This window comes from Thermochaetoides thermophila (assembly GCF_000221225.1).
Source record: "Thermochaetoides thermophila DSM 1495 unplaced genomic scaffold scf7180000011819, whole genome shotgun sequence".
Lineage (NCBI taxonomy): Eukaryota > Fungi > Ascomycota > Sordariomycetes > Sordariales > Chaetomiaceae > Thermochaetoides > Thermochaetoides thermophila.
In genome coordinates this window covers 103987-126913 of record NW_006383035.1, presented here as the reverse complement: position 1 = coordinate 126913, position 22927 = coordinate 103987, and the positions used below count along the sequence as shown (strand labels likewise).

General features: G+C 53.3%; 6 protein-coding genes and 1 non-coding gene across 7 annotated transcripts; 1 reads left to right on the top strand and 6 right to left on the bottom strand.

Annotated features, from left to right (window-relative positions):
• Positions 1–138: 138 nt before the first annotated feature.
• Positions 139–1779, bottom strand: CTHT_0047960 (putative hexose transport-related protein; the record flags this gene model as incomplete). Its single annotated transcript, XM_006695097.1, has 1 exon — positions 139–1779. One exon carries the CDS (start codon positions 1777–1779, stop codon positions 139–141), a length of 1641 nt encoding a protein of 546 aa, XP_006695160.1.
• An 843-nt stretch (positions 1780–2622) lies between these two features.
• Positions 2623–5049, bottom strand: CTHT_0047950 (uncharacterized protein; the record flags this gene model as incomplete). The annotated part of the gene is made up of 1 exon (XM_006695096.1): positions 2623–5049. The coding sequence occupies one exon, from the start codon at positions 5047–5049 to the stop codon at positions 2623–2625; it is 2427 nt and encodes an 808-aa protein (XP_006695159.1).
• A 4236-nt stretch (positions 5050–9285) lies between these two features.
• CTHT_0047940 lies at positions 9286–9398 on the top strand. Its single transcript has 2 exons — positions 9286–9325; positions 9355–9398. It is a non-coding gene; the product is annotated as a tRNA-Leu (tRNA).
• A 352-nt stretch (positions 9399–9750) lies between these two features.
• Positions 9751–11376, bottom strand: CTHT_0047930 (fumarate reductase-like protein; the record flags this gene model as incomplete). The annotated part of the gene is made up of 1 exon (XM_006695095.1): positions 9751–11376. The coding sequence occupies one exon, from the start codon at positions 11374–11376 to the stop codon at positions 9751–9753; it is 1626 nt and encodes a 541-aa protein (XP_006695158.1).
• A 1519-nt stretch (positions 11377–12895) lies between these two features.
• Positions 12896–14107, bottom strand: CTHT_0047920 (uncharacterized protein; the record flags this gene model as incomplete). Its single annotated transcript, XM_006695094.1, has 3 exons — positions 12896–13013; positions 13249–13671; positions 13725–14107. The coding sequence occupies 3 exons, from the start codon at positions 14105–14107 to the stop codon at positions 12896–12898; spliced, it is 924 nt and encodes a 307-aa protein (XP_006695157.1).
• Positions 14108–18793: 4686 nt separating this feature from the next.
• Positions 18794–19759, bottom strand: CTHT_0047910 (40S ribosomal protein uS5; the record flags this gene model as incomplete). The annotated part of the gene is made up of 3 exons (XM_006695093.1): positions 18794–19057; positions 19136–19393; positions 19490–19759. The coding sequence occupies 3 exons, from the start codon at positions 19757–19759 to the stop codon at positions 18794–18796; spliced, it is 792 nt and encodes a 263-aa protein (XP_006695156.1).
• A 1632-nt stretch (positions 19760–21391) lies between these two features.
• CTHT_0047900 (uncharacterized protein) lies at positions 21392–21900 on the bottom strand (the record flags this gene model as incomplete). The annotated part of the gene is made up of 2 exons (XM_006695092.1): positions 21392–21744; positions 21816–21900. 2 exons carry the CDS (start codon positions 21898–21900, stop codon positions 21392–21394), a joined length of 438 nt encoding a protein of 145 aa, XP_006695155.1.
• Positions 21901–22927: the final 1027 nt, after the last annotated feature.

The window sequence follows — 22927 nt, the reverse complement described above, 5'->3', positions numbered from 1 at the left end:
CATGGCATCCAGATGCTGATTAAAACCATCACTGCTGTGATACCCAAAAATGAAAAAACGCAAAACACGCTGGAAAATCCGACCAAGTGGATAACCCGCACCTGGATCGTAGGGGCAACCGAGACCCTATGTCATCATTCACCGTGACATGGCTCGAACACTCTCAGCCACTTCCTCTTGATGGCTCCTCCGTTCCTTCTCATCCGTCGACGACGAGGCATCTTCAGGAGAAACCCTCGTAGCAGCAGCATTCTGCGCCTGAAGCTCCTCCATGACAATTTTATTCGCCTTCCTGACCGGCCTAATCTCAAACAGGCGGTCCATAGCCTCCAGAGGGACAGACTTCGTCTCAGGGACCAGGAAGAAGACAAACACAATCGACAGGATCATGAGCGACGCAAAGAAGTACACTCCATACTTCATCTTGAGAAACATCTGTGGGGTGAACCGTGAAATAATGAAGTTCCAGAACCAGTTGTTCGCCGCAGCCGACGCCTGGCCCAGAGAGCGAGTGTTCTGGTCGAACATCTCAGAATTGACGACCCATGGTGTGCCGTTCCATGAGGGCGTGTAGAAAGCGGTCCACAGATAGAAGAAGAAGACGGCAGCGATACCGGCGCTGTCCATGCGGGCATCAGTCTTGGAGGCTGGGTCCGCAATCTTGATATAAGAGCCAATGAACCACATGCACAACGAGCCACCAGCAGCGCCGACAAAGAGCATGCGACGACGACCAACATGGTCGACAAGCCAGAGCAGCCATACGAAGGTGAGCACAGTCTTGACAATGCCGAAGAGACCGGTTGTGAGGAAACCCGTGTTGGTGCCGGTGATACCCAAGCTGCGGAAGACGGTAGGAGAGTAGTAGTTGATGGCGTTGATACCACTTCCATTTTGGAAGAGGAAGAGCAGACTACCAAGCACGAAGCGCCATTGGACCTTAGGCTTTTTCAGAGCAAGGAAAGGCCTCCAGAAGCCCCTGCCGACTTCCCGTTCATAGCGTTCGAGATCCCGGTCGATGAGCCGGACCTCCTCGATGATGTACTGGTCAATGGGCTCGAGGTTCCTGATCCAGCAGAGAATCTTCATAGCCTCATCTCTTCTGCCCTTGGAGAAGAGCCAGCGAGGGGATTCCTTGATCCAGAAGAGACCCAAGAACAGCAGGCCGCCAGGGATGAGCTGGACCGCGAAGGGGATAAGCCACTGTGACCGAGTGGGCTCAAGTGTCGTGTTAACACCGTAGTTAATCCAGAAGCCGACCAAACCACCAATCTGCCAGCCAAGCTCGTAGATACCAACAAGGCGGCCACGAACAGCAGGCGGGGCAAGCTCAGAGATGTAGATGGGCACCATGTTGGACGCGCCACCGACACCAATGCCAGCCAGAACACGACCTGCAAGAATGGGCCCAATACCGCGATCTGAATTAGCAGCAAGCATTATACCAGCGCCGAAAAGGAAGACAGCAGCAAAGATGAACAGCGACTTGCGCCGGCCGAGGAAGTGACTGGTAGCATAGGCGAAGAGACTGCCAAAGAAAGCACCTGCTTGATAGACGGAGACGATATTAGATTGAAGCAGGGCAAGGTCGTCGGGTTCGTAAGAAGCGAAGTCAAACTCCTTGGTAAAGGAGGGCAAGGCGAGAGTAGTGCCGATGAAGGCAGAGTCGTAGCCAATCATGCATGATGCAAAGGAGGCAACGACAGCACAGGCATAGACTCGCCAGTTGTATACGGCCTTTGGCGTCGGTCGGTCCTCCTTGAGTTCTAGGAGAGTCATCTTGACCGGATTTGGACGTCAAGCTGGACGTCTGGGAAGTCTGGAAAAGAAAGACAAAGTTGAGGATAACCGAAAAAGATAAAAGATCAAACCTTAAGAGAAGTCTGGGGTAAAGATGTGGCGTGATCCGGGGAAGGCCAGAGAATTTATAAAAGCAAGAGAGTTCCCCAGAACCGGGCCCATTTACCCCAGACCAAACAGAGCGGCCATGTTTTTGAAGCCGGCTGGCCATGTGCCTTCTCCACGGTCCTCTTTACATGATCCCCGGCTCAAAATTTCTCATTCTCATGAAGAATGTTGGACCGTGGGGATGACACCCCGACATCCAGTCAACCGGATGAGAAGAAAAGGTGACGTGGAAGTCTCCGAGGCAAATTATTTTGATTGGAATTGCCCACAGAGTTTGTGAAGTCCTCCTTGAGTCTTCCGCATGAGGATGCCATGCTCCCAGGATCCACCCCGGGGAAGACGCTAGGGGCAGCTGTTCGGCAGTCAGGATGAACACTCACCCGGTCACGGGCCTCCACGCGACCGCCAAAGTGCCGATCCCGGACTCGGCCGTCAATTACCAACAATTGCGAGAGCATGCGCTCAGAAGCCTGGCTCATCAGCGACCCAACATGGAAAGGCTTTTTTGCTACCTGAATCCATCGAATGACGGCTTCTTTGTGGGTTGACCCCGACAGACAAGGCGTGGAAAATTAAGTGCAAGGTACATGTAGGGGTAAGATTGCTGAAAGAAACTGCAACTGTTGCAACAAACTCGGCTGTTTTCATTCCTGCACGTAGATTTTATAGTTCATAGCCAACTGCTGTTCAGGGGTGTCCAAAGATTTTTGTAACTCAGGGCACCTGTGCAACAATATTGTTGAGTCGAGGTTGAAGCTGTGCCAAATTGGACCGTCCTCGTCCATACCCGTAAGGATCATCAGGATAGGCCTTGAAGACCTCGCGTCTCATGAGACGACGGGGTGCTCGCCGCCCAGTGAACAGCTCGAACTGCGCGAAACCTTGCTCAGGAAGCAGGTCCAGACCGTCCATCGCGACCCAGCCTCTGTGAGCTTCCTTGCGGACCTGTTCCAGCAGCGGCGAGTCGAGAGTCTTGTATTCCAGCTCCAGCACAACGCCGCCCGTGGGGCTACCCAGCCAGCCTTCGGGAAGCGTGAAGTTTGGCGCTGGATTACCTCCAACGCTGTGTGTCGGGATGCAAGAGACGATCATGGTAGGGAGCTTGTAGCCTTCGGGCCAAGGATCATCCCGGGACTTGATGATATGAAATGTTGTTCGTTGGTCAGTGTCAGACCCGGTGCTGAATAGCGGCAGCCCATTCCGAGAGAGCAGAGTCTCAAAGTGGGAGACAAGCTTTTGGGCATTGGCAAGCGTCCTGTTGAGAATGAAAATATGCTTGACTCCGAGTTGCAGCATGGCATATACGGCAGCTCTAGCCATGCCACCGGCACCGATAACCAAACCGGTGCTCGTTGGACGGACAGCGTTTGCTGGAGATAGTCCGCGGCGGATGCAGGCCCGGATGCCGATCCAGTCTGTATTCTCTCCATAGAGAGCCTTGACCGGGCCGGCTCGATTCCGTTCATTGGAAAGCAGGCCATCTTCTGGAATGCTTCCATCTGGGTTTAGATCTCTCACTGGGATCAATGTGTTAACGGCTCCAATGGCTTTTGCATGCCGGCTCAGAGTATGGGTCAAGCTGATGATTTCAACTTTGAACGGTAAGCCGACAGATGCTCCAGCAAAATGGGGATCGTTCACAAGTTGTTGTATGCTCGCAATGTTGCCTGTAGAGTACGGCTCGTAACGGTGTGGGATGCCGCAGGCCTTCAGAGCCGCATTGTGCATGGCAGGAGACAAACTGTAGCTGACATTTGCGCCGAAGACGTACAATCTCATGGGCTCGTAGTAAAAGGAAGAATAGAGGGCTTGAGTTGCTTCGAAAGCCGTCAATGTTGGGCCGATGGGGATGTTGCTTTCTGCGTGCGCCAGGGGCTTGCCGTTTCGATATTCGTATGGGTTGACTGATGTGAGAATTCTGTTGAAGCAGGCCGACCATCGTCCTAGAGCGCCGGTATTGTAGGCGATTATTGGAAGTCTCGGTCCGGATGTTGAGTCTGCCAATTGCTGAACCAAACGAACGTCAAAGTTCTCAGCAGCGTTGCGAGCTTTTCTCGTGAACCTGACCAGATCACAACCGACTGCCTGCGCCTTTTCGTAGTAGAATCTCCAAGAGGAATCGTTCCATGGAGGTGGGTCAGGGTCTACCAGCTGGAGGTTACCGATAACTTTACACGTTCCCTTGGTGGAAAGGATTTCAACGAGAAACGACGTGTTGAGTCGTAGATCAAGGGTGATGTAATCAGGGGCAAGTCGCAACCCATGGCAAAGATACGAAATGTATAACGTTCGCCAAAAGTCATTGGTCAACGCTGCTTCGGGAAAGACCACATGAAGGAGGATAGGGATAACAGTGTCCCGGCGTATTTGAGCGAGAACACGGCTTATCTGACTGGCACGCTGAGGACTAAGGAGAGCGAGAGATTGTAGAGGGCTCGCACAGCCAGTTACGAGGTCATCTACCACGACTTCTATGGCATCTGCGCCAGTCTCGATCTCCTGAACATCAACATTTTTTTCGAGAAGCGTTGACAGAGAAAGAGAGATGGCGTATGTGAACTCCCTCTCCTCGGCCGGGACGGTTGCCAGAGGAAAAGCTGATTCAATAAAAGGGATGGCCCCGCAGGGAAGTATGAGCGATAAGAACTTGAGAAAGTGCCTCTCGGCTCGTTTAAGTGTGAGGTATGGCGCTATCGGTCTGTCTGGGTCGTTGGTTGGTGAGGGAAGACGAGCGTCTATGGCCTGGCCAGAGATGGATGGTTCTTCGGACATGTTGAAGAACTCAAAGCGAGTACATCTTCTGAACACAGTGCTGCTCGCATCCAAAATGTCGCGGGCTTTTTGAGTGCTGCAGAGCTTTAGATGATTCTGGATAGCCTCTGGATCTCGTAGCACATAGATGACGGGGTGTGTCTCACAGAGCTGCTCCAAGGCTGACTGAACTCCTCTTTCAACCCAAGAACAGACGATGATGGCATTGTACTTGTGCTTGCCTAGGACATCATGCAGAATGCTGACCTGACGGCTTTGGCAGGCGGCAGCGCCATAGAGTTTTTTGTAGCCTGGACTGGAGAAGCCAGTTGTGGTATGAAAGGTCTTCTCCAGATCGATAACCTTACGCTTCATGGCGGTGGAGGCCATGATTGCCAGTGTCGACTTGCCAGCTCCCCGGATACCCACGATGACGAGGGACGCATCGCCATCAAAGGACACACTCTTATGGCGTGTTTTTTCTGGTTTACACGTTAATCCGAAGGTTCAGACCTAACTGGAGTGTAAACCGGAAGGGTTGGCTAGGAAGAAACTCACCTGGCTTGGCCGGCTCCGGGAGGTTCGTCAGGGCTGAGCGAATGGGTGGCAGACAGTTTGGTTCCCGGCTGTCAACACAGAAATCTCGGGATGCCGGCCGAGATGGTGGCCGGGATTCAAGTCCCGGGCCGTTTGGCGCGGCCATCACGGCGTAGGAGCGTTTCATGCCGGTACCTGCCAAGCGCGAGATAGGCTGGGAATGAACAGTGGGATGTCAAGATGCGCCAAATGCTGGTAGTGAACCTGAGTGCCCTTGTCTCGTGGGCGCAGACCCTGGAGGGTGTGATACCAACTGGTTGACGGGAATTGCGTTGAGCCAGTGTACCCAGGGATTGGATCAAAGCTCAATCGGAAATTTAAAACTATGAGCCATCGACATCCCGAATCGCGTCAGGAGTCGGCGTATAGCAGTGTATGTAGGTTAGAACTTCACAAGTCAGCCTGGGCCCTGAGAGGATCCACCAAGAGTTCATGTTACTTCCCCAGGAAGATCTCTGGAAGAAGGTGGTTCAGGGCTTCTCCAGTGTCAGATCGCCGGGGCTGTCCGAACATAGAGCCGTCTGGGCGGAGCTGAGATCTTAATGTGTGGAGTTGAAGGCCAAGGTGGGTGCGGAGATGAAGTTTGTGGGAAGTCGAGGTCAAAGGCCTCGGTGTCCCAGAGGCTTGGCGGGGTTTAGGAACGCTAAAGGCGGATAAATATTTACTCCCCCAGCCTAACCTTCCCATCACTAGCCCGCAGAAGCGATGTTCTCTTCAATCATCCCATCTGTTCCCACAGACGCCGACAGGCACGGCCTTTGTGGAACGGCAGCAAGGAGACAGCAACCCGTGAACGGGCTAGCGGCGCTGCTGCATCGGTACGCTAACTGTTAAAAGCCAATCGACACTGCGCATCCTGCGCACATCGTGGGGTAAGCCCTTGGATGGTCCCCAATGCGGGGTCGATCCAGGCTGCTGGGCCTGAGCACGACAACGAGACAGGAAGCCTACCCGCAGACCATCTCGGTTCTGAACGGAGAACGGCAATGATCCCGGGCTCGTGATATCCAACTTGGTGTCTCAATTGTCTTGTTCAGCCTCAACAAGAGCCGGCGCGGTTTGGAGCCGACTGAACTCACACATTGTGACGGCCAAGTTCCAGTTGGCGGACATGAATCTTTTTCCATCACTTTGGCACCGGTGTGTCGTTGTCCGCGTCGACCCTTCGACGCCCACGCCCCCTTACCATGCCCCCGAAACGGAGGACGGCCGAGGCTGATATCCTGTCCTCCAGTCCGAACAACAACACAGTCCCCTCCAAGACACCTGCAACCCAACCACCAGCCATCCAGCCACCGCCCCTTATCAAACGCCAGAGAGTCTCAAGAGCCTGTGACCAGTGTCGTGCCGCTAGGGAAAAGTGCGATGGCGTACAGCCTGAGTGTTTCCCATGCATATCACAGAGACGCTCGTGCACCTACGAGATCAGCCCTAAGAAACGGGGTGTCCAAACCGGCTATATACGCACACTCGAGCTTGCCCTCGGTTGGGTTTTTGATGAGATTCCCGGGACCGAGGAGGCTTTAAATCGCCTCATTGCCCACTCCGGGGGGCAGGGTCAGACGATTTTTACAGGAAAGGACCCGTCTGGGGCCGAAAGGCTCCAGAAGAGGTGGAGGACAAGTCGAGTCCATCAAAGCATCGACTACCTTTTATCGGGAGGGACCTTGCCCGTCCCCGATGAAAATGATCAAGGCCAATCGATCGATACACCTGATTCCGACGGAAATAACACTCGAAAGTACTCTGTTTCTTGCCTAGCCGAGAGCGGTGCCGACCTTATCGGGCTGGAATTGTCGTCACCTCGATCTGCGAACAGCGGATATTGCCAACAGCTTGACAGGCAGTCCAATGGTGAACAGCGAAATACCCCTTTACCCTGTTTATCACGATCCCGTCAATCTGGACTCGCACGCTTAAAGCTGCCCTCAAACCACTGGCGCCTACTTGACATATACTTCTCATACACCCATTCGTGGCTTCCCATCCTTGAGAAGCAGGCTATCTTTCAGACCTCATATCTCTACCCTGAAGAAGGACAACAAATATCACCCTCAGATCCATCTTCTGCAGTTCATGCCGAGTTATGGGCAGCCCTGGCCTTAGCTTCCTTACAAAGTTCTCTCGTCACCCACTCCTCTACTTCAGACAGCACCAGTCCCTCTCCTGTTGAGATTTACCAGACTGCTCGCAACCTGCTTCCATCCGAGAACGGACCTTTCAGGATCCACCATGCGAGAGCCATTGTGTTGCTCTGTTTATTCAACATGGAGCAAGAAAAGCTCACTTCAGCCTGGATGATGGTTGGCTCGGCCATTCGAATTCTACTCAGTCTTGGGCCTTCACAGTCATCTGGTCAGGGAAAGGAGAAAGAAAGGATAACCTTAGCATTGATGTCTTGCTTTATTCTCGACACTGTTCTGTCTGTGAGACTTGGCCAGCCATCACATCTTAGAGCAGATGATGTCGCAAACTATCTCCCTGCTCCCGAAGATAGCCTTGATCAATGGGAGCCCTGGACACCATGTGATGGATTTGGACCTCCTTCCCAGGCTAGCTTGCGCTCTTCCCGGAATCCTGCCTTTTGTATGAGCACATTTAATCATCTATGTGGCATACTAAGGGTTGTATCCAGTGTGATGTTGGAAAAGCGGCTTAGGTTGTCGCTTAGAGGCAGCTCTGGGGACCTTCTTGACAAGCTGAAGCAAGCTATGAGCTCTAGTGCACAGCTGGGAAATTTCGCTCTTGCCCCAAAGTGTGGGACATCCACTGTTCCGACACCATACATCGTTCGAGCCATTTACCTCTGGGCAAATGCCTTGATCGGCCCATCACCTCAGTCCTCTATTGCCCTTTTGGATGAGACCTTGGGTCAGTATAGAGCAGCGTTTGGACAGTTTACACTTCCGTCGATCATTTCGAGCTGTCTTGCATCAATCCCAAGTCAAGAGGATGAATCCCAAGGATGGAGAGACCAGACAGGGCAGCGACACAGCTATGTCGCCGCGGTGTGGAGTGAGGCAAGGCAGGCTTCAGGGGCTGAATCTCGAGCAGGCTCTTTCGCTCTGCCCACGCACCATCGTCTGGGTATAGCATCTAGTGCTCAAGATTCCTCCTCTCCTCAGCCAGACCTGGCTTATCCAAGCCATGTCATGGTTCCCATCAACAATACTCAAAATATCACGCATCAAAATCTACCAGCCCCTATCGGCAATGGGTGTAACTCCTACGATGAAAGTCGCTTGCCAGTGACCTACCAACAGCCCTTCACCAACCCTCCAACTGCCTTACCTACTCAAAACAGCAGTCACATTAATCTGCATATGGGCAGTATCAGTAGCATCGCATCCATGTCATCAATTCCTCCACTACAGCAAACCCATCATTTCAACCCCTCTATATCCTCAACCAGCGGGGCAAAACAGCCCTCACACTCCTCACACCCATCCCTATTCCCTGCACATCCCAATTCGCAGGCTCAGGCCTCACACGCCATGACTGTCTCAACGGGACACCCAGCAGCACCGATAACAGCAGGTGTAGGGGCAGCAGCGGGAGGTGAGTTGGGCGTCAGCCCAGACTATGAAGCGCTGCTGGACGATCTCGCATCGATCGAGTGCACAGATGCAGTGGACGTCGATCCCCAGTTTATGACCAACCTGGGGTTTGTCGCACCGCCAGGAATGGATATAGCGGAGGTGTTGGCGAGGGATTTTGGCGGCTGAAAGAGACTCAGCAGGCTCAAACCTGAGGGTGGCCCTTTTGGATAATTATGCACATGTATAAACGCATCATGATCACTGAGAAAATCATGTTCGTTAAATTACAAATACCTCTTTTATTTTGACCTCGTGTGCCTCACAAGCTAATTTTATCGCGGTGGTCATGCCGAAGTGGAGGACGAGTGTCGTTATCACTCACCCTCCCAACCCCATGATTTGACCCTCACGAAATGGAATATCTCTTTGAGGATTATGCATTACACCGGAACATAGGATGAATTTCACAGTTAACCTTCAACAGCTAGAAGGCAAGATGGCCGAGCGGTCCAAGGCGCCACGTTAAGGTCTTACCCTTAATCCCAACCTTCGAAAGAGGTTCCGTGGTCCGAAAGGGCGTGGGTTCGAATCCCACTCTTGTCATAACTTTTTCATCTTCTAGGTTTTTGCACTTAACTGTTCTGCACCTTGACAGTGACCATCTCGCTGGTTGATTTTGCTTTCTGTTTTACAGAATTTTGGTTCCTCGGCATGGTTATTCAAGTGCCTGTCCCTTGAGAGTTCTGGTAAACAAATTTCAAGCAGATCATAGTCGGCTCTTATAAACCTCACCTGTGACTGGAACTGGATCCGAGCTAAGGACTATGAACTGCATCACACAAGTAATGGAGTAGCATATACTTTGATGGCAAGTCAAAATGTCCAATATATACGGAGAAGCAATTAAGTAGCCAATGATGTCCAAACCTTCATCAATAAACCCTGAATGAGTTTCCTACTCCTTAACCAGCGCCGTCTTAGCAGCTTCCTCACCCGCAATTCGTCCAAAAACAACACACTCAAGCAAGCTTGACCCGCCCAACCTGTTATCGCCGTGAATACCGCCGGTAATCTCACCGGCACCCCACAGGCCCGGGATCGGCTTCTCCGGCGTCTCTCCAATGTCCGACGCCAGGATCTGCGCACGCTCATTGAACACGGCGCCGCCCATGGTGAAGTGCACGATGGGCGTTACACGGCCGATGCACACCTCTTCGTCGCCCGTTATCTCGCCAGAGATACCCAAATTCCAATGTCCGAAGTTGAGCCGCCCAAACTCGTCCTTAGCTTCGCCGCGCACGACAGCGGCATACTCCTTAACCGTCTGCCGCGTGACATCATCCAGCTCGGATACCTTCTTCTTTTGCAGAAGCCCCTTCCACATGTAGAACGCGACATGGTTTTCCGCCCTGGCACACGCGCCGGGGTCGAGCAGGATCTGGATATCCCACTGGCGCAGACCTCCTTCGTCGTCGGCCGACTGGGGCAGGTTCATGATGACACTACTGACCTTTTCGCGCGTGTCGAGCTCATTGACGAACCGCTGGCCATTAAAAAGCAGGATGCCACCCTCGCCGCGCAGCATTTCGGCTGCGAGGAACTTCAGGCGTGCGTTGGGGTCCTTAGGGTCCACGAAGCCTGTCGGGTGGATCTGCACGCTTTCCATGTCAACCAGCTTCGCGCCGGCAGCGGAGAGGATGGGGTGCGAGCCGGGGCGCGGGTCGTTGGTCGAAGGAAGACCGGCCAAATCGGGACGGTACTTCTGAAGTAGGCCGTGCGTGTCGCCGCCGAAGCCGCCGGTTGTGAAGATGACAGGGCCGTGGAGGAAAACGCGTTGCGGGACGGGTGTGGCGTCGGCATCAGTTTCGCTCTCGGCGACCTTGTTGAGTGCACGGTACTCGACACCGGTGACGGCTCCCGTATTAGGGTCGGTCAGGAGCTTGGTCACCTCAGACTCGGTAAGTAGCTGGAACCGATCGCCCTTCTCCTTCAGCCTGTTCAGCAAGGTGGTAACGATGGCCGCACCAGGGGGGGTTTTGCCCGAACCGCGGTGTGTGCGGGGGATGCTGTGGCCACCAAGCATAGTGACAACGCTCAAGTCGACGCCGAGTTCGACAAGAAAATCGATGGCAGACGCAGAACGGTTTGTGAGAGTAGAGATGAGCTTCTCGCGGTGCTCTCTGATCGGCTGAGCCACCGACGTACTGAGCTTGGTGCCCGCGGACACGACGGTGTCAGAGAAGAAGGAAGTGTCAAGGCCGTACAACTCGACATTTTGGTACTTGGTAGGGGCGCCGTTGATACCGGATGAGGCCTTGATGCTATTGCCACCCGCCTTAGGGCCGCGCTCAAGCAGACGCACTGCAGGGGCGCCGGCCTCAAGGGCTGAGTAAGACGCGGCGAGACCAGCCAGACCAGCACCAACGACAATGACGGGAGGCTTCTCGGACGCCATTTTCGTCACGATGGGTGCCGCCTTTTGAAAAAGGGGGACTGTAGCTCTCAAACGCTGATACAAAACCGCAGTGATAGGGATGAAGATGCTGAGAAACACGAGAATGAGAGCGCGGCGTTTTGTCATGACAAATCGAGGTCGGAAGCCTCGACGCCAAAGCATGCGAATCTGCCTGATAATGATGGAAGGTGGAGAAGGCGAACATTCTGATTCTAAGGTGGGACGGCACTTTCGTTATGTATGGTTTGGCTGTCTCGATGCAAGTCGCCGTGGCGCGTGGCTGCCATCGCGGGGAGCGAGATCAGGTGATCTTGCGTCGTTCTCGAACGGTGCGTCTGAGCGCTCGCCTCTGATTTGACAGGCGGGGATTCTCTCCAAAGTGCCAGTTTGCCGTTTTCCGTGCAGAGTAACAGAATCGTCGATGAGAGCAGTTTGCGACAGCCGCTTGACTCCCCGCATCATCTATTCGGCTCTTGTCAACGGTCAACTATTTGCGCTGAAGAAGGATTATGACATCAACCATGAACTGGCTGCATCCCAAAGTTTGATAAGAGGGAGCAAAAAGACCGTCAGCCACAACCCCGCCCCCGCAATGAAACAACGAGGCAATGTCGCTACTTCGGATTTGGCATAAATCGCAACTCTCGATCTCAATGCATCACGACCCTCACCAAAGCTTAACCAGAGCGAGGATGCATGCACCTTATCGGGATTCGGCATCACCTGCCGCCGACCGGACGACCGATCATCATGACAAACTCCTCTATTGGTGGAGTATTGACTCTTGACTCGAAAGTGGTGCCGAAAGTGTGCTCGATGCCAAGCGCCAAGGGCTGAGAAAGTATGGAAGAACGTTACGCCTCTGCCCTGGCATCCCATCACGTGCGCCAAGGCCCCGTGTCAAGGGATGTTCAGCGAGGGATGAACCCCACACACTCTTATGGGGCTTGCATCTTTTTGCCAATAAAGCCAGAAATTTCTTGTTCCCCCGGATCGGGCCTGGCCATGGGGACCATCATTCCAGCTCCCAACAAGCCCCGATCCATCAACACGCCGTCCAAACTGGAGACGGCTGAACCTCGCAGAACCAATGAGCTGGATAGGGCCGCCATCCCTATCCACCTGTTCATCTGGGGTCTGCTAGCAAAGCCGTGACTAAGCGTCGCACCTCCGCGGGGATCATGCCCGCGGCAAATGCCATTGACATGGCAGAGCCGGTGAACGGATTAGTGAGAAGACTGGTAGAAGGCGCGAAGTGTGGAGAGATTCAAGGGAACAACACCGTCTGACGGACTTGGATTGTGGGAGTCTCAAGGCTTTTTGTTGACGATCCACTGCCCTGGCCAGAGGTTTGGCTCCAATCCGCCTAGTTTTTTTTGCACGTCGGTCAAATGACAAACAGGAATGACGGATGAGATCCAGAGTTACCATCATGCCACCCCACGTGTTGTTTGCTGCTGGTCCCAGAGCCCTCGGGCAAACAAGCCCTTGAGGGCTTCTGTCCTTATGATTGGGAGGCCAACGAGAAGATATCTGCCGCACAAATTCAAATCATCAAAAATACAAAAAGGTAGTGAACAAAAAGGGTGATCAAAATTGATGCCACAACGCAGTCGTAACCAAAGCACTAGCACAGCTTGCTTGCTTAAGCCGAACCCTTGCCATCCTCCTCCTCCGTGCGGGTAGCCGTCCGGGCGAGCCTCTCCTCGCGGCCCTTCTCCGACCAAGGGAAGTGGAAGACGGGAACGAGGAAGAACGAGTTGCTGTAGAAAAGACAATTGTGTCAGCCATTATGTTATCCCAAGTATTGCGCGTGTAACGATGCGGCTCTAAGTATAGGAAGTCTTGGGTGCAGTAGCACGCTTGGCTAATGCAACCATCCAGACCAACATCTGGATCGGCGCTAGCCAGCACAAGACCGTTTTCCCTCGCCGAGGGGAAAGAAATTTCCCTTGTAGGAAGGGCAGGGGAGGATCATCACGAAGACAATGAACATACCTGCTGTCGGCGATACCGGCGAAGGCATTGTACCACGCGAGGAAAGCTGCCACCATGCCAAAGCCACCACCGGCCTGGGTGAGCTTGTGAGCAGCGGTCTCAACGCCGTTGTTGGCGGCGTAATGACTGCAGGCGAGCATGAGGAAGCAGAGGTCGAGAGAAAAAAAGAGCAGGAAGAACATGACGGTCGAGCGCAGCGTGCACAGAAGCAGGATGGTCGTGAAGATGAACCAGCCTGTCAGGAAGAAGCCGAGCGCAGAGTCTGTCATGCGAGGGTCAATCGCCTTAGCAGCGTCGGTCTGATACGGTCCGCCGGCGCCAACAATGTTCCAGTTGGGAGTGAGCATGATGCCGTACGCGATCCAGAAACCACCGTAAGACGAGAGGGCAGTGGCACCGAAAGTGTTGCCAACGGCCATTTCCCTGGAGAGAATGTAAGCTACTGCATTGTGTTGGTTGCCTTTAGTGACACCTACCACATGCCAGCTAGAAGCTGGACGAGACCACCATAGCCGAATGCCAGAGGGACGGCGATGTTGGGAATGTTGACATGCCGCGCGTTTAGGTTGACGCACGACAACACAAAGGTGGTCAGGGCAAAAGCCGACAGCCCCAGAGGCGCCGGGTTGGCAAACTTGCGGTGCTCGATCGGCCGCCAGAGACCAGGCTGGAACTCACCACCGAAGGCGGGAAGCCTAGGCTCGTCACCCTTATGGAGGTTCTTCATGGGATTCCAATGAGGGTCGGGCCGGCGGTGGTGGTGATGCTCATGACCGTGGTGGTCATGACGGTCGATGCCGTTGACCCCAGTGACATGGACGTACTCCTTCTCGCTTGCTGGGTTCACCTGGCCCGTCATTGTGCCGTCTAAGATAAATGGAAAAAAAAAAAATGAAAAATGATATTCAGCACTGGGGTCAATTAGGGTGCCACGGCTGCAAGTACGCCAATTGAACAGACGACTTTTGCAACAGACGATGGGCTCAATGAGTCCTTGTAGAAAGGAGTTGTGACGGGATGACGAGGAGATGGGAGACCCTTCGACGAAGCAAACGAGGATGGGTGAAGGCTTCATATAGAAGGCTGGCCCCGAATGCCTGCCCTCAACGGGCCTGGCTGTCGGTGCGCCGGTTGCGCTGGGGCGCTCTTCTGGGCAGTGGAGGGGCAACTAGCAAGATTGTGACAACCCATCTCCCGTCTCTGGCCTCTGGGGATCGTCAGGGCAAGATAGCGAACATGGCAAGGACGAGCGGTCACGCTCCCCGGTGGAACTGCTGCAACCTCGAAGACCGGCCGGGGGCTTGTTTCTGTCATCCACCCGCCGGTGTGGGTGGGCACCGGGCAGTGTTGTGTGGGCAGTGATCCCCTGCCTGTTTGGTCCTTCCCAGAGTTCCAGGCCGTGGCTCTTGGGCTGCTCTTCCAGATCTCATTCATAATCATCCCGGCCTCCGGCTATCGCACGGCGCAACGGGATGGTTAGTGGTGTTGAAGAATCCGTGTATCATTAAGCGGCGCACCGTTTTGTTGAGCCAACTGGATAGCTACCTGTGTGCAAGCTGCATGGGATCCTGAGGGGAAGCCCAGTCTGTGCGATGATGTGCTTGCAAAACGAGGGATTCCTTGAGGAATCTAGATTGAAGTGGACCTTGTATGGACCTTAGTCTCTGTGCCACTCCGCGACGGAGTTGGGAGACAGGCCGGAGCATGGCCGTGGGAGTTCGGATGGAGGGGGGCTGTCTCCAGGGGGCTTGAGCCCGTCAAATGCCACAGATCCACGTTTGCGGAGTAGGTGATGGAGCGCGCTAACAAAAGGTTGTCTAATGATGCTGGCTTCTTTTGGTGCTTGTGAAGGGATATTTCCGCTGCTCTCATCCTTCATGTCTGGAGAGCAAGCTATCTTCACGCTGCTCTCCTTGTCAGAGAGAGTGGCAAGGGGTGGCAAGGATTGACAACCTGTTCTGCTGGAGATTGGATACAACAATTTCGAGATGAACCGCACGTGTCCTCTGAGGCACAGAGATACCATTCATCCCCACCAATCACCGGACTCCCTCTCTGAACCTACGGTCTCGCTCAAGACAGGTTCAGCTTCGAATCCACACATGGACGTTGGCGGCTCCAGCAACACACAACCCTTTTGTGCGGGGACTCCGCAACCCCAGAAACGAGTAAACGTTAGTCTGGGGTTGGACATGTTGTTGTGGATAATTCAATTCAGGCGTTCAGACAAGACATGAGTTGTTTTGAGGAGGATTGTCGAAAAGTTATTGTTCTGGGATGTCGGGGGTGACTTGACGATGTCCCCTGGCGCCGGCGCAATGGAAATGTTTAACGACTTACGTCCAGTGAGTCGGGATTCTTGCCTTTCAGAAGGGCTTCCCCCTAGTTATCTGGTATTAACTGTCATTATGTGTTTCCAGGGGCTGTTCTTCGGCTCGCAAAAGGATTTCGTCACCCTCCAGGCCTTGGCCGTACGCGGCAGAGAGTGTCCCGAGGGAAGAGGCTTTCAGGCGGCCTCGGTCGACCCCCACGGAGTGGAGAGTCCACGACGGGTGCGGCTCTGCCTAACCTCCCAAGCTTGCCGTTCTGGGAATGTTAGCGCCGGCCATCGGGCGGATCTGTGGCCTGTGACGTCGAACCAGAGTTGACTGGGCTGCATCTCGTGATATGCCAAGATGTGCGGCGCGCGGCATCGAAAGTTCCGTGGCGCTAAACAAGCTTGGTGCCAAGGCGGTACTTGAGCTCGGCAACCTCCTGTTTGGCCCTATCTTATCACACCTACGACGCCATAGGAGCGGTCGCTTGCTGAAGGATCAAACTTTCGGCTGCCTTTCTGGGCTAGCAGCCGACAGCCGGGACAGACCGGGCCCGACAAGGGAGGATTACCTACCGACATAGCCGTCTTGGTCCCATCTTCAATGCCGGAGACTCCACGAATCCCGGGCTTATGGGAGTTCAGGAGGTGGGCCAGGTGGTGGGAGACGTGTGGGAGGTGAGGGGGAGAGGGGCATGAAGGTGATGATCTTGACTTTTGAACAAAAGTTTTCGCACAAGATGAGGGGAATGAGGGGTAAGTCCGTGGTGACACACATGCACGCTCAAAATAAAACCAATATCATAGAAGTTGGAGGCTGTCCTGGGGATAGGCGATGGGGTAGGTGGAGAGTACATGTGATTGGCGTCCCCATGTTCATCTGTCGGTGATGTTTCCATTGTGGATTATGTTGATGATCTCTGGGGCCCCGGGTTGTTTGGCGGTCAAGACTCCACGAACTCGTCAATAGATTCAAGTTTCCCCAGATGGAGGAGATAACGCATGACTCGAGTGTTTCCTGGCTGTCAAAGTCAGCAAGGAGCAAGCCGTTAGAGAAGGCGCAAGAAGTCTGCCGTAAGCTCTAATGTTGACCGCACTCTATCTCTTGAGGGGCACAGTATGCCTAGCGTATCCAAGTTGCGGTCGCGTCACGCCACAGGCGTTTGACAGTTCTGGATTCGAACTGAAGACCCTGCATCTCTATAGAGGTATCCTGATCGACTTTCACCCTTTCTCCTTTGAGCAATTCTTGACTCCTGAATCAGGTTGTTGAGAGCTAAGCAAGGAAGGTCGTATCGCCATTAGTCCGTGTTATTAGTCTCATGTTTGTCGAATACCATTGAAGCTAGGTACTGTTGAGTCAGTTCGTTATAGTTCATGCGAGGACATGCTCCCCAACAAAAACAAAATTTATTTTGCTCTGAACTGCATGCACAGCAGCCAGACAACACCAAATGGTGATGGCGTAGCCAGGGGTCTTGATAAGAAGCAACTCCGCTTCTCTGAGGAATGTTGCGCCAGGGGGATCACTTTAAGATTATCACCCAACCACTTGACCAAGCGTGTCTAGCAGTCGTCGGATATTGAACGCAGTCCTCTGCCGACTTGAATGCCTTGGTTTGAAGTCAATTCCGTCATGATGACAGTACATTGGGGTTACCTAATCCTCCGCTGCCTAACTTGCTAGAGTCCGTTAGATCAGGCGATGTCTTTCCCGGGTGTCTCCGTTTATCGTCAACACTCGTTTCTCTCCATCTAGAAATCTTCAAGCGACTGCCCCAAAAGCAGGTTCTGCCTTAGTAACTTTGCCGCTTCAGGTTTGCTGCGAATTCCTAAACCACCCGAGAAGTCAGATAACGTCCTATATAGTCCTTGCATGGACCAGGTCTAAGCTTTTCCAAGATGAAGATGAGGATGATAATGATTGTAATCACAAAGTTTGTCGGACAGTGCTCTTACCGATATCCGGCCTCCCTCTCTTGCATTAATCCATCTTGCCAATTGGCACTGGACAAAGTGTCCAGATTGAGGCTTGAATTCAGCAAGCATTCACAATTTCCATGTACGTTAAGTTCTCTTCTTACTTGCTAGTGGTACGTCAGCAATCGATCTTGAATTGTTTCAGGAGGTATTGCTACAGTCCAGTCTAAGCGGCACAGACTGTTCCCCCCGGGTAGAGAAGCTACTGGAGAGGGTGAGTAATCCAGTTCGATGCTTCTTGTTGATGTGGCGATAGGAAGAAGTGACAAATGTTCTCAACGCACCCTTACCTGGTTAACGTTGATAGAACAATTGTCTTTTGGATTACGGATTGACGTTTATCAGACTGATCACATAGTAAAGCATAGATCTGTTGTTTACGAATATAGGACAAACATGCCTTGGATTTCAACGGAGTCGGCTGGCCTTGTGTCAAAGGTCGCTTGGAACTTATAAAAACCCGGAAGTTGGAAGTGCTTGAAGGTTCCTTGCATGTCAAATTCATGCAGTAGTTCTGAGGCGTACCTGGGTTTGTAGTTGTCTTCATGTTAACTATCATTTTTCTCCTGAGGGGTTGCCAGTGGTAACATCCTTCCTGCCAGAGCCGTGAGCTCCTCCAGACCAGCAGTACACCGCCACAAACTTACATTCTAATTCTACGAAACTGACAAATCACCCAACATTATCAGGGGAGCAAACTAAGGTTCGTGACGTATGATTGAGGCCGCAAGATGGAAGAGACAACTAAAACAACGGAATGAACTTAAAACTATTGGAGGCAAGGACAAGCTAACACGAGCAATAAGACATGAAAACAAAGTGCCCATTATCTGGGAGCGAGGACTTGGGTTTATTACGCTCGACGGGCTAGGAATTACTGCGGACACCAGCCCACGTCCCCTGTATAAGACCGGAAGCTCTCAGAACGACCGTTAACATCGAACGAGAGAGCAGATAGATGTGGGATCAGCCAGCCCGAGTGCCATCTCCTACTCAGGAGAAAACTCGTAATTGCCCAGCCCCGACACGATCATGAATTTCCACAAGACGCACGGAACCCATAAATTTTGCTCGAGCACCGACAAGGCGTCGTAGACAAATCGTGAAATTTTTGATTCAGGCCGATCGTGCTAATATTCCGACAGCCTCAATCTATGCCATTGCCGGAGCCCATGCAAAGTCAAAACCCACAGACGCCCCAAAGCACCGATCCCGCCAGACTGAGCATCACCCTCATCCAGCACCACCCACTTAGTGAGCATACCGCTTGCCGTCCCTAAGGGTGTCGGCGTACTCCTCCAGCGGGCTCCTGATGAGCTTAGTCTCCTTCCAAAGGTTGGGAGTCAGGAAGCCATAGGTGTTGGCAACAGCAGCGAAGGTAGCTTTAAGAGTATTCTCGAGGGTCTTGGTGCTGCCGGACGACGAGGTGTAGGCGTCTTCAATACCGGCGAGCTGGAGCAGGCGCTTCACAGCAGGAGAAGCGACCAAGGAGGTACCGCGAGGAGCGGGGATGAGCTGGGAGAAACCAATTAGCACCCTTGTGTGACACCAACTCCATAGCCCATGTCTCTTCATTTCTCCTGGAAAACTTACGCGGACGGTGACGGAACCGCACTTGCCGCTCTGCTTGACGGGCAGAGAGTGCGGGCGACCGAGGTTAGCACCCCAGTAACCGCGGCGCACAGGGATAACGCTGAGCTTAGCGATGATGATGGCGGCACGGATAGCAGTAGCGACTTCCTTGGAGGTCTTAATGCCGAGACCAACGTGGCCGTCGGAGTCGCCAATGAGGACGATGGCCTTGAAGCGAGTGCGCTGACCGGCACGGGTCTGCTTCTGGACGGGCTTGATCTGTAGTTTTCGAAAGAAAAACGAGCATCAGCGATCCGTCCAAACCTCCCTAAAAGCCCCAATCGAGCAGAAAACCGTCGTTTCGTTGCTGCGCACCTTCATAACCTCATCCTTGAGCTTGGGCAGGAAGTAGTCGACAATCTGGTACTCCTTGATCGGGAGCGAGTGGAGGTAAATCTCCTCCATGCTCTTGATCTTACCGGCCTTGACGAGACGGCCAAGCTTGGTGACGGGCTGCCACTCCTTCTCGTCGCCCTTGCCGCCGCCGCGGCGACCACGACGGGGACCACCACGGCCACGGCCACGGTCAGCACCACCCCGAGAAGCAAAGCCGCCACCGCGGGCACCAGTTCCCCGATCAGCCATTTTCGCGATTTGTCTGTTGTCGAAAAGACGGGGTCGTTGTTGTCGTGTGGGATCGGTCAAGCACTTGGGCGTGGTCGACGTTTTTCTCCGGCTGCGGGGAGCTTTTTGCCTGGGGGAAATTCTCGTGCGCCAAGCAGCCAACCCTAAGAAGATGTGTGGGGCCTCACAATTCAAGCCTGCAGTGGCTGGAGTAGAATAAAGTATATTATTGGATGAATTCACTGATAAGTTGATAAGGACAATTGTGCGCCGACCCACTTTTCCACTGGGTGAACGGTGGACCGGCAAAGAGGCTCAAGCTTTTAACAAATGCCATTGTGAGCGCTCACTGAACAAGTGCGGTACTGTCTTGAAAACGGCAGAAGCATAGGGAAAATCACCAATTTTCTCATGGCGACATGTCACAGTCATCTAGGAAAACCATTTCTGAGCCCAAATTGGCTTGTATTTGTTTTCAGCCAGATGATGCCACCACTTGATTCCACGACCGGAACGCCAGTTCGCTATGCAGCCTAGGAATCGAGAAAACCAGATGAACAACGCAAAATGGAAGATGACCTCGATATCCCAAAGCCAGCCGGCCGAGTCAAGCGCCGATGAAAATGCACATTCCGAACGCCTTGCACTGGTGTCGTCCCACAACACCTTTAACCATGTCAAGCTCTCCCCAAGGCAGTTTAAGAAGACTTGTTCACATTCATCTACATATCCCAAGTTTTGTTAGTCGTGCCGTCCTCTGCTACGACAAACCTGTCCTGGATAGAGCGAAGGTTCGTACCTTGCGCTTGCCGCCGGTGACGGCGGTGTGGACGAAGCGGCGGTTGTATTTCTCGCGCTGGCGGGCGCGGCCGCAAGGCTTCTTGGGCTTTTCCTGCTTCTCAACCTGTTTCACCGTGAAGATACTCGCCGTCAGAATCAATGTTTCCAACATTTGGTTCATTCTACGTTTCTTGACCAGAGCTACGAAGGTCCTACCTTTGGAGTTTGCGACTTGACCTTGCCTGAGAGCATACGTTAGTCTTGGCATCCTGCACGAGAAAAGAGGAGACGTACCTGCGCGGGCAAGAGAGCCGTGTACTTTGCCCATTCTGTGTGTCTACGATGTGGTTTAGAGTGTTTCGAACCTCACTTGACGATAAGGACAGCGTGAAGTGAGCACCAGAGTCGCAAGCCCAAGATGCGAGGTGGGGAAAAATGTTGTCCTTGAGTTGCTGGCTTCGCGAGGCTTCGCCGGTGACTCTTATGATCCGTGTGGCTTCCGGATTACGTAAGAATGCCCAGCACTTACACATGCATTTAAGCGTGCACGAGCTTGTGCATGAGACAGGGTTAGGGTTATGGCCGGGCATGTGCTCATTGAGTAGCCGATGACAGCGTGATACAAAATCATGTCGGAGATTAAACCAGTCCTCTAAGTATTCAATCGTCGCTGGGGTATCAATTTGTACTAAACAAGCTTTGGCTTCCCAACCCCCTTTGAAGCACCGATTCCCCCATTTTATACCAAGCATTACCGTGCCATCCCATGGCGGCCCAACCATCGCAGTTTTCCGTTGGTCATGGTCTCTCCTCTTCTGTCGGCTTCGTCTCCTCGTTGGTCCTGTCCATCGTCACCAGTACCACGTCGCCCCCCTAGACGGCCGCTGCGGGCTGGGCCTTAGCGCCCCGCAGATAGTCGACCGTGTCGACGAAAGTGATGAAAGAGAAGAGGAGCCACAGGAAGAAGCCGAAGGCGCAGGCCGCCTCAACAGTGTTGCAGTAGTTGTTGCCATAGCATCTCGGGGCACCCCAGAACGCAGCCAGAGCGATCGAGCCGGCGAACCAGAATATGGTTGTTATCCACTTAAGAGCTAGGCCCGCTTGGCGGTGATAGTAGCGCGAGACGTACATCGGGACCAGACCGATATAAGCGAGGACGAGCAGTGTCCATACTGAGTTAAAGAGCATGAACTCCATGGAGCTAGGTGCTCCCCATGGGGAGACGACTGGCGCGGGGTTAGTCCAGGCTGGTCGTCTACTGCACTGTGCTAATCTGGTAACATGGAGAGGTACTCACTGTATGCAGTCAAGCCCAGCTCGATAACGCAAAAGAGTGCCGATACGGCGAGGACGTATGGTACATAGCGGTTGAGGGACGTCATGATGTCTGGATGTGCTTTCAGGAGTGTTGACGACGCTGCAGGTACGAAAGGAAGCTAGTTTGCTGCGATAGAGATCTACACAAAAAGCGACGCGGGAATGGAGCAAGAAGGTGTTTCCCAGCTTTTATACCAGCCACTGGAATGCGTCGTTGGCGACCTCCGGTGACAGGCGAAGCCCGATTTGGTTGGGAGGGGCAGCGCTGGCAGGGATGACGTGTTGCTTGCAACGACGATCCCGGCCCTTGAGAACCCAAACCCAAGCTCATCGCCACACTTTTTCTGAACAGTGCTTGGCAAAAGTGGGACGTTGCAGGTAGATTCGTGGACAAGAAAAAGGGTCTAAAGCTTTTCAAGCTAGCTTCCCACAGCACGGCGGTTCGGAAGCAGAAATCAACAAAGCTACATAGGTATTGTCAAGCGAGCACCCAAGACCCTGCAATCGAGCTTGATTGCTTCGGACCACTGATCGGGGTTTTAGGCGTTTTTAGGGTTAGGTATGACGTCATCAGGGTTTTTTGTAGCGGAGGTTCTCGTGGGCCTGCAAGCCATGTGGGTCCTGGAACAGGCGCCACAAGGGCTGGGGGCGCCAGCGCAGCTCGTTCTATTCGACAACAACCGCTTGCTCCAGCTGATTTGGCGCTTGCTTGGTCAATCGGAGTGTTGCCGTTGCCTGGAAGGGTACGGGCGTCGCACCGAGACCCATTTAAGCGCCAGATCTGTGCTTCGGATGCCTTTCTGTGATTCAGGGTTATGATTCACCATCCAACTGGAAGGGAAATCGAGGTGCTTGCAAAGATTGGTAGCTGTGATGCGGCTCGGGGTTGAACAGACAGACAGGTAGGCGTATGAGACCATCTTTCACCGCTTTGACAATACTGGGATGACGGGAGCCTCGTGTCGCCGACTCACCATTAGGCGCGTTATGAATGTTAGGGCCTGTGAAAGATCGCTAAGAGTCTCCGTTTGGACAGTAGGCATGGATCGGGGCTTAACAGAAGTCATCTTGCAGGGACGCTCTCGAGGTGGT